Source organism: Anolis sagrei, chromosome 1 (assembly GCF_037176765.1).
Source record: "Anolis sagrei isolate rAnoSag1 chromosome 1, rAnoSag1.mat, whole genome shotgun sequence".
Classification (NCBI taxonomy): Eukaryota; Metazoa; Chordata; class Lepidosauria; order Squamata; family Dactyloidae; genus Anolis; species Anolis sagrei.
Genome location: NC_090021.1, coordinates 259,344,905 through 259,355,545, shown reverse-complemented (window position 1 = coordinate 259,355,545; position 10,641 = coordinate 259,344,905). Strand labels below are relative to the sequence as shown.

At 42.4% G+C, this 10,641-nt stretch overlaps 1 protein-coding gene across 1 annotated transcript; it reads right to left on the bottom strand.

The window, feature by feature from the left end:
- Positions 1–3,472: 3,472 nt before the first annotated feature.
- On the bottom strand, positions 3,473–9,338 carry KCNA4 (potassium voltage-gated channel subfamily A member 4). The gene is made up of 2 exons (XM_060766138.2): positions 8,181–9,338; positions 3,473–7,151 (listed from the first exon to the last, which is right to left on the bottom strand). Exon 2 carries the CDS (start codon positions 6,369–6,371, stop codon positions 4,383–4,385), a length of 1,989 nt encoding a protein of 662 aa, XP_060622121.2. The 5' UTR covers positions 6,372–7,151; positions 8,181–9,338; the 3' UTR covers positions 3,473–4,382.
- Between the last annotated feature and the right edge of the window lie 1,303 nt (positions 9,339–10,641).

The window sequence follows — 10,641 nt, the reverse complement described above, 5'->3', positions numbered from 1 at the left end:
TACTTAATAATACACAAGTATGTTTACACACTATCTCAGACTGTTGTTTATAACAGAAATTCTCATTATGATACAAGGGAACCATCTGACAACATCAGGTCTTCAGCTTACAGCAGTCATTACCCTGAAGGGGAAAGAAAGGATTTTGCTTTCCTATTTCTTTCCCAAATGATCACACATTGCCCAATACAACTATACTCAAATTAGGCCTAACAGTTTGTTCTCCATTTCACTAGAAATGTAACTGTATTCTTGCATTGATGTTTTTGATGTTAATTAACTGATACTATTGTTTTAAATGACTAATGATTTTGTACTGTGTTGCTGATACTGGTTGTTAACCGCTCTGAGTCACCTGGTGGCTGAGAAGAGCAGTATACAAGTAAAGTAAAGCAAATAAATAAATAAATAAATAAATAAACCAAGCTGATCCTAAAAAGCCATCTCAAAAATCTTCTTACTGATGTAAAATATAAAGTCGATATTTGTCAAACATTGTTAGGTCCCTATACTTCATATTTCCCTGTATTTCATTTTACCATTTCATATCCCACAATAAAGAAAGTAATCATGCAATAGTTGATAATATTTCATTAGCTGAAATACAGTGGTAATTGGTTACTTTAAGTAAATGGCACCAGGTATTCCATGGCATTTGACAAGATCTGTTAGCTAACATTGAATGGAGCCTAGTATCAAATATTACTCACTAGACACATGAAATGCTACTTAGCATTTGAGGATATTTGATGTTCTGCAGTTTATGAGATCACACATTTACATTTGCCAAAATACAGGGTGTTTCAAAATGATGGACCCAAGTGCAAAGCAGCATAATTCATGATAGCAACATGTTACAATTACACAAAAACTTACAAATGGGTTAACAAGTCATCAAGTTTCACTAACCACTTTGAGACAGAAACAAATATAAAAAATAACTCCACAAACAGAGAATATCTCATTATGCCTTACATTGCAGGGTTGCCCACTTGCCAATGACTGAGGCTAAGAGCTATTTGTGCACTGGGAGAGGCATCTAGCAGCAGTCATTTAAAACTCCATACCCTACCCTTTCAAGTGCTAAGACTTTCATTCATAGGAGGTCAGTGGTTTCAGAGATATGGCAATTTCAAATTGGGTCCATCTTTTTTAAACATCCTGTACTTAAAAGGTATAATAAACCTAGAGTGCACAAACTGAGGAACTTTCAGGTAAAATATCAAGTACAAAATTTGAATTCAAAGCTTTCAATAATGTGAATATTTATTTTGAGCTCTGCAGCCATCCTTCTCACTACTGCTGCTGTTTTTAGTGGTTACTATTATTTGGGATTGGCATTCAGTTTAAGAGATCTTAGTTTAACAGAACTCTAGAGATTTAAGCAATTGATTATAATTTGCTTCTAATTCTGCAAGAAAGAGAAAAATGTTATTGCACCCTTTTAGATTAGGGATGGGCAATTCTCAGGGACAGAGGGACACTGGCACATTTGAACCTAATCCGCTACTTCTAAAATTCATTGGCAGGGCTGTAAAAAGAAGCCTTTTAACCTCTCCTTTAAAACAGGTCATATGGGAAGCATAGACCTTGTTTGGCAGACAGTACTTTCTTTAAGCTCCCAGCAGTCTTTCAGAATTATTTTTCGTACCCAAAAAGGGAGCACATTTCTTATTAAACTTGTTTTAAAGAGTGTGTGCATTGCATTCCTGAAGCAAGGAGTTGAAACTAGTAGGAAGAACTCTTGAGAGCACCTGGGTGGCTGGGGAAAAAAGCCCCTGTATGTCTTATGGCTCAAAGGATACTTTTCCACAACTTTGTTTCAAATGCCTCCAGCAGAAAATAGGATTAATACAATTCATTCCAATCAATCGAGTGTTATAGAATCATAGAATCATAGAGTTGGAAGAGATTTTGTGGGCCATCCAGTCCAGCCCCTGCCAAGATGCAGGAAAATCACATGCAAAGTTGTGGCTTTGATCACCTCTTTAAAAAAAAAACGACAAAAGATAAAAAGACCCACTTAAGACAGATTACTGAAAATTGGCAATACCACTTTGAGCCATGTTTTATGTCCACCACAAAACCACTCTCTTCCTTTTTGTTCTAGTATCCCCTTACTCCAAACTATACATCCCTAACCCAATATCATTTCAATTGCTATGGCCTGTACACGAACCTTGCTTTTCAGAATATTATCTTTGTACCTATTGATTCCACAATGTGAAATCTACAAAATTCATGTTGGCCATATCATTCATTCTGTGATATGGCCAACACTGATAATGCACTTTGCCTAAAGAAGCATACATTAGCTGGAATCTTGTTGGTGTCTTAGTAAAGGTAAAGGTTTTTCCCTGACATTAAGTCCAGTCATGTCCGACTCTGGGGGGTTGGTGCTCATGTCCATTTCTAAGCCGAAGAGCCAGCATTGTCCGTAGACACCTCCAAGGGCATGTGGCCAGCATGACTTCATATACTTACATATACTTTACTTTCCCCATGGAAGTGGATAGATATTTTTGTTTAATGCCATATTCCATGTAATTGTGGAAGAGAAGTTGCACATATGGTGCCACTGCACATGGATGCACACTGCATGTAAATATGTAAGACAGACTGCACATGGTGCACACTGTAAATTGTACGTAGAGATGTGCATTCATATTTGTAGACAATGTTGCAGTTCACTAACAAGGCAGTGATGTCCAACTTCTGTTAAACTCCATGAGCACTCCATCTTTCTATAATAAGATCTTGCCCAACATTTTGAAAAACACTTTCTTATCACACTTGTAGTTAAAGAATGCAAAGTGTATCTCACTGTAAAGCTTCCCTGGTGTATATGGGAAATTTGAGAAAGAACGGATTGCAGCCTTAGCTCAAATCTCAGTCTGGATGAATATATGTGCCATTATTTTTTAAAATACTTTCATTTTAACTACTGTATTTGCCTTTTAAAATTGTGCACTTTTCAGCCTGTAAAAGCTGTTTCAACAGAAAGAAAATAATGTGTGCTGCAGTTAAAGATGGGGTTGTGGGAGGAATCCTGAACCAACAACAGACATTTGTAAGTTAAAGACTACAGATCCATATACCTTAAACAATGTATTACTATTTCAGTCCTCGCCCAGTATGTAGAACTATTTAACCAGTGTTGAATTGCCTACATTTGTCATGGAGTCTAAATGTCCAATTAAGTGTGAAGGAAAATATAGAACATTACGAACAAATTACCAAATCCTTCAAAATCCTTTCTTTGCTGGATAACATTGCATTTACTATGGCTATTACTATATCTGATCACCATCCCCTCCTATTCCTATCCCAATCCAAACATACACACACCACCAAATATTCATACCGAGTCCCTAGTAGGAATAAAGTTTCTATCCATTAAGCAAAGCAAATGTGTTAACTTGTAATCTTTTCTTCAGTTGATGGTTTGAAAAAAGATTGATTTAGAAAGGAAGATGATTATAAAATTTTACTTTACAATCCTTTTTTTCCAGATAACAGATATTCATAATTAAAAGACCATGGAATTCATGTAAAGTTATCCACTTAGCCAATCAGTATCACGCAAAGAATAAATACATGAAAAATAAAGATGTGGGATTCACTCTTCCAATGATTGTCATTGAACATTAGTAAACATTCACAGTATGAAGTCTCTGTCAGAATTTCTCCAGCATATAAAGTAGTGCAAAAAAGCAATCCAGTCACTTTTCCACTGCATCCAGACCATGTGAAATGATTTTCTTACTTCAATTCTTCCATATAACAAATGCTGCCAGATCTCCAAAACACTGATACAAAAATAAACCATTTCTGCGGGCTCTGTAGCATCTTCAACAATTGGACATCCATTTGTTGTTTTAAAAAATATATTTAAGCATTTAAAGATTAAATTTGGACTTTCCATAAAGTTTCCCACAATAATTCTTAGCATTTTGAAATCAAAGACTATGGAATCGATTGAATTATGGTAGCTGTTTTAAAGCATTAACAAATGAATACATGGCTACTGAACTTCATTTTTTCTTACATAGTAAATACCTTGAAATGCTAACTTTTACCAGTGGGCAGTGTGTGAGGTGGATAGTTTAAACACATCCTCCTTAAAAGTAAAATTATCTCCCTCATGTGCAAAACTCCTGCATTCTAGTAAAAATATAAACTTTGAAATTACTTCAGGTAAAGCCCCCTTCGCAAGGTATATCACTTCCTTGATATGCAATACAAGTTCAACTAATGCTTTGTAATTCATATATAACCAGCAAATGGCATATTTCTATATGCTTGACTGGACTCCATTTTGCATATTTCATTTTTAACCAATGCACTCTTTAATGCATAAATAGGTTTGGAAACAGTCAAAATTAAACATCTGTTTCCACAGATTTTGCATTTATACAGTTTTGTTTTGCTGTCTCACTCCCATTTCCTGTGACCTGACACTTTTTTTCCTTCACACAGAGAGACTCTTTAACCCCTTCCTCCATCTCCAAATATTCTGATTTGTCCTCTGTGGAAGAAGAAGAAGAACTTCGAAATTTCTTGATTATAGTTGGAAGGTATGGACAACTGACTGCATTTTGCGTCAGCTGGGTCTGTTCCTCATTATCAGTCTCTCTGTGGTAAAAATAGTTAAAGTTGGAGACAATCACTGGCACTGGTAAAGCAATGGTCAACACACCTGCAATGGCACACAGGGACCCAACTATTTTCCCACCTACAGTTATGGGCTTCATGTCCCCATAACCAACCGTAGTCATGGTCACAACAGCCCACCAAAAGGCATCTGGGATGCTTTGAAAATGGGTGGCAGCTTCATCAGCTTCTGCAAAATAAACAGCACTGGAAAACAAAATGACTCCAATAAATAGGAAGAAGATTAGGAGTCCCAGTTCCCTCATGCTGGCCCTGAGAGTGTGACCCAGGATCTGCAAACCCTTTGAATGTCTAGAGAGCTTGAAGATGCGAAACACCCTAACAAGACGGATGATTCTCAGGATGGCAAAAGACATGGCCTGCTGACCATTACTGCCCTGCTGCTGAGCCAAGTCTGTGCCCAGGGTGATGAAGTAAGGCAAAATGGAAACAATGTCTATGATGTTCATGATGTTCTTGAAGAAAGTCGCTTTGCTGGGGCAGGCAAAGCAGCGCACTGTAAACTCAAAAGAGAACCAAATGATGCAGACGGTCTCAATAATGAAAAAGGGATCATTAAAGATGGTGTAACCTCCACTTTGCAGCAGGGTCTCATTAACATTCTCCAGGTTTTGGGTCAAAATGAGCTCTTTCTCATCTCTGAACTCTGGCAGCGTCTCAAGACAAAAAATGACAATAGAAATTAAAATGACCAAAACTGAGACTATGGCAATGATTCGGGCTGGGCTAGAGCTCTCAGGATACTCAAAGAGCAGCCATACTTGTTTCTTGAATTCATTTTCAGGCAACACTTTGTCATCTTCCTCCTTGACAAACCCTTCATCTTCTCTGAACTTGAGCATGGCCTCTTCCCCAAGTTCATAGAATTTTACTTCCTCGCTGAAAATGTCAAAGGGCACGTTAACTGGTCTTTTCAGACGCCCACCAGACTGATAGTAATATAAAATTGCATCAAAACTGGGACGGTTCCTATCAAAAAAATACTCATTCCGGAGTGGGTCAAAATATCTGCCCCGCTTTGCAGGATCACCCAGCAGTGTCTCAGGGAACTGAGCCAGGGTCTTCATCTGGGTTTCAAACCTCAGGCCAGATACATTGATGACAATCCGTTCACAGCACTCATACTCACTGTAGCGGACAGAGGTATAGCCTCCAGGTCCAGCACCATCTTCAGGAGGGTGGTCTGTAAAGGAAAACTCATCTTCACCATCTTCATCGCTGTAGTACAACTTGCGCTCATCTTCTTCATCTTCTCCATCATCTTCTTCTTCTTCTTCCTCCTCCTCCTCCTCCTCCTCACTCAAATCCTTAAGGATCTTTTCCTCAGAGCCACTTAGAGGCAGCAATTCAGAGCAAGGGAAAGATGAACCAAACTCCCTGCTGCCAAGACAGTGAGTCTTTTTCCTCCGATGTTTTCTTCTTCTGCCATTTTGACTATACCCACTGTGTGATGTGTTCCCACCACAGGAAGATGAGGAAGCCCCACGCCCCTGTTCCTGGTGGTAGTGATGATGGGGCCCTCCTCCTCCTCCAGAACCTGTTTCTACTGCTGCTGTTGCTGCTGCTACAGCTGCCGCCGCCGCTGCCCTGGACTGTGCCAGTCGCTCTCTTTCTCTGGCTCTTGCTTGGGCTGCATATCCATAAGGCATGTGGCTATTGCACCCAGAGCTCTCTGCGCTTACCATTGCAACCTCCATGTTGTATGTGCTTGTTTTTGAAGACTAAGAAGGAAAAAAGATGTCTGTTTTTTCAGCCTTTATCACTGGGTGCTTTGCATGAGAATGACAAGACCACTAAAGTTTGGAAAGCCATGTTTTCGAAAAAGTGTTGTCTCAGACTAGCAGCAGACTTGAGTTTTCACACCATAGATTTCTCAGAGGCAAGAGTTCCATTTCTTAGGTAGGGTCCAGAGGATTTTGACACAAAGATTCCTCAAGAATATTTTCACAGGTACAGTACAGAATCTTCTGAAGTAGCCAAACAATATATCTGGATGGTGTCCTTTTATCTGTGAAAACACATTGGCTAGGTCTTTCTTCAGAGCTTTATGAAAAATCCATAGCTCTGAGTTCATGGTGTTGAATGTTTTGCATCATGCAAACGATGCACTTAAGCAAATGAAGATGGGGCACAGGTTTTTCCCCCTCACAAAAGCTCTTGAGTTCTCGCATAATCACGTGCAAAACAGCCAGTATTCTCACAACAGCTTAGAAATGAGATTGCTGATTAATTTCTTTAGAAAGTTGAAGGAGCTTCCAGTTTTCATTTTGTTTACACAGTGAGGAGGTCTTAGCATAACCACATCCGTCAGTCTCTCAACAGTGTTTCAAACTGGGCAAAGCATTGGCTGGAACAGCAATTATGGAGAGAGAAGGTGGATGAGGAGGAGATGGTTGAAACACTGGTTCTTTGTTTCCCATTGGAGAGAAAGGAATGGAGCACCTTTCGGTTAGTCCTGTGCAGCAGTCATGTGTAACCTGAGGTACATACAGGAAAACAAAAAAATGGGGATGGGGAAAAGGATTGATCATAATCCAGATTAAGGTAATTCACATCAAAGGCTCAGATTTGCCTACTTGCACTACTCATCATTCCCTGTCATTGTGCACCCACATGCGGCACACACAATCTTTCTGTGTCTATGTTCATCTGACTATATATAGATGTAGTTAGAAGAATAAGCAAGCATACACACACCCACATCTCACTCAGAGTTTTTTAATATCTAGGGAGATGATTTTGAATACAAACCTAGACTGTGAAATGCAGGTATCTCTGCATTACATAATATATATAGAGATCTACTTGTGAACAACAACATGAGCATGAATGCAGAATAGATGTGATGACTATAACATAATGAGGTGCACAGCTTGTTGTGCTCTCTGTCTGCATTCACTGTTTCACACACAGTGCTTTTTATCACTAGAGAGAGATCTGGTCTGCCTCTGTTGCAGTGTGTGTTTACAGTGAGATATTTGCAGGAATAGCCCAACTGTGCTCTCTATGCCTGTATAATGGATTTAAAAAGGCTCTCCTGGATTGGTAGGAAACGGTTGTAGGTTAGTGATCAACCGTGGCTTTAAATTAATGGATGCGTACATATAATCAAGAGAAAAACATGGACAAATGCCACCCAGAATCCTTTTAGAACAAAGCGCTGCCCTTAATACATGTATCAACATGATGACAGTAAGCACACTGTGGGGAGAGAAGGCTCATCATACACTTTCTCAAATCAAGACCTGTCTTTGGGAAGGATGACCACATTTCTCCAGGGAGGAGAGAGAGAGAAAAAGCACAGAAACGGGCAGCATGAGGCAATATTAGAGCGAAGAGGTGGTGCTGCATGAGGAATCAAGCAGCCAGGCAACGGAGCCTCCCACATGCGAACTACCCATATTGAGGCTTTAAAAAAACAAGCATGCTTCAGAGACAAAATCTCCTTAAAACGAGATCTAAAATAGCCCCTAAGCTTCGAGGGAGGACCATCCCTGTCTACTTACCGCGGTAGGCAGAGAAAAGGCAGCGTTGAGGATCTGCAAAGCGAGAGAAGAACGGGCGGGGGGGGGGGGGGAGAGAGGGAGGGGAGGCTGTTCTGAGCAACCTGTTTTCACAGGTGCGGCGCTCAGGAGGAGGAGGAGGAGGAGGAAGGAGGGGAGCGAGGCAGAGGGGCGACGGCTTGGCTGGGCCTCCTTGGTGTGTGAGCCGCGGGCTGGAAGGGAAGGCAAGCCAGGGCACGGCCACCCCCAGGGTTGGTCCTAGGGGGCATTCCGGGCACGCTCCCGCCGCAGCTCACTTCGTCTTGCCTTTCCCGCTGTGCTTGACCCCATAGCCATCCCTGAGGGAAAGAAGGCATCCAACGCCGCCGCCGCCTCCCGCAGAAGCAGACTGGACTGGGCGAGATGGGCGGGAGCTGCTCGTGGCCCGGGGACCGGCCTCTCTCCCTCGCGCGCGCCTCTGCCAAGCAGTTGTTGCCAGCCAAGGCCTTGGGGAAGGCGCCCTCCTCCTCCTCCTCCTCCTCCTCCTCTCTCCCCGCTCCTCTCTCCCCGAGGAAAGCTGGCTGTTGCTACTGGCAGGAAAAGAGGAGACGCGCCTCGCAGACCCACGCCGCGCGCTGCCTTGCGGCCGTCCCCTCCTGCCTCCTCCTTCCCCGCTGCCTTGCGGTGGCTCGCTTCGCCCGATTTCGCTCCCGAGGCAATCGCGTCCACTTGTTGTTGCTGTTGTTTTGGTTGTTATTGTCGTGGCTGCCGCTCTGTTTCCGCGCGTGCCTCCTCTTCTCCTCGGAATAATCTTGGTCAGGGTGGGAGGGAGGGAGGGAGGGGGCCGTTCGGGGAGCCGGAGGGAGGGGGCCGCTCCTTGAAGGCGCTGCTCCTGCTGCTGCTTCCTCCTCCTCCTCCTCCTCCTCTTCTTAGGATGCTCCCGTGCCGCCTCCTGCGCCTACGCTGCTTTGCGCGCTCTGTTGCGCCTGGCCTCTCTCTCTCTCTCTCTCTCTCTCTCTCTCTCTCTCTCTCGCCCGCTCGTCGCCCTCTCCCTCTCTCTCTCCCTCCCTCCCTCCCTTTCCCCGATACACCTTCGCTCGGGAGAAGGAGTCGCCTGCCCAAGTCGCAGTTGTGTTTACGCATCCGCTGATGGACAGAACGGCGGGGCTCGGTCTGATTGATTCCGCAGGTTTGCTAGCTCTCCATCGGCCCCTAGCGGTCAGCCGCCTCCTCAGCACCTGCCACCCTTTTCCTCCCCAACCCCAGCACCGCCCCACGTACAGATTGTGCCCCCTTTGTCTGGTCCTCTCATCACACTAGAGCAGGGGTCCACAAACTGTTTAAACATAGGGCCAGGTCACAGTCCCTCAAACTGTTGGAGGGCCGGATTATAATTTGGAAAAAAAATGAATGAATTCCTATGCACGCTGCACATATCTTATTTGTAGTGCAAAAAATACTTAAAACAATACAATAATTAAAATGAAGAACAATTTCAACAAATATAAAATTATTAGTATTTCAATGGGAAATGTAGGCCTACTTTTGGCTGATGAGATAGGATTGTTGTTGTTGTTGTGTGCTTTCAAGTCGTTGACCCTGAACAAAGGCCGGGTAAAAGACCTTGGAGGGCCACATCCAGCCCCTGGGCCTTAGTTTGAGGACCCCTGCATTAGAGAATGGATCCACTTCAAATCCGGTTTCTGCCTCCTGCAGAATTCTGCGGGTTGTAGTTTAGTGAGGCTGTTAAAGGCTCCTTCCTAAACTACAAACCACAGAGTTCTGCAGGACGCGGCAACCGTATTTATTTATTTATTTATTTATTGCTTATTTACAGTATTTATATTATTATTATTATTAATAATAATAATAATAATAAAGGCGAACAGCAAGATTGTATACTCTCACCCAACCTATTCACCTTTCATGCAGAATACGTCATGCGATGTGCAGGGCTTGACAAATGCAAGGCTGGGGTTAAAATTGCTGGAAAAAACATTAGCAACCTTATCAATCAATCAATCAATCAAAACTTTATTTCTACCCCGCCACCATCTCCCCAATGGGACTCGGAGCGGCTTACATGGGGCAATAAAATCAATAAAGCAATAAAATCAAAGCATATAAAACAAACAACAACAACATTATCAAAATGACATTAAAATAAAATAAACATTCCAATAAACACAAACATGGTAGTGATGACAATGGGCAGGCCACATATTTCAGATAAAAACAGTTAACAAACAAACAAACCTTAGATATGCAGCTGATACCACTTTGATGGCCGAAAGCGAGGAGGAGCTGAGGAGCCTCTAATCAAGATGAAAGAAGAAAGCACAAAAGCCGGTTTGCAGCTAAACATCAAAAAAACCAAGATTGTGGCAACAAGAATGATTGACAAGTGGGAAATAGAGAGGGAAAACATGGAGGCAGTGACAAACTTTGTATTTCTAGGTGCAAAGATTACTGCAGATGCAGACTG

Coding starts and splice junctions, on each gene's coding strand:
- KCNA4 (XM_060766138.2), bottom strand. CDS start 6,371: ATGGAGGTTGCAATGGTAAGCGCAGAGAGCTCTGGGTGCAATAGCCAC.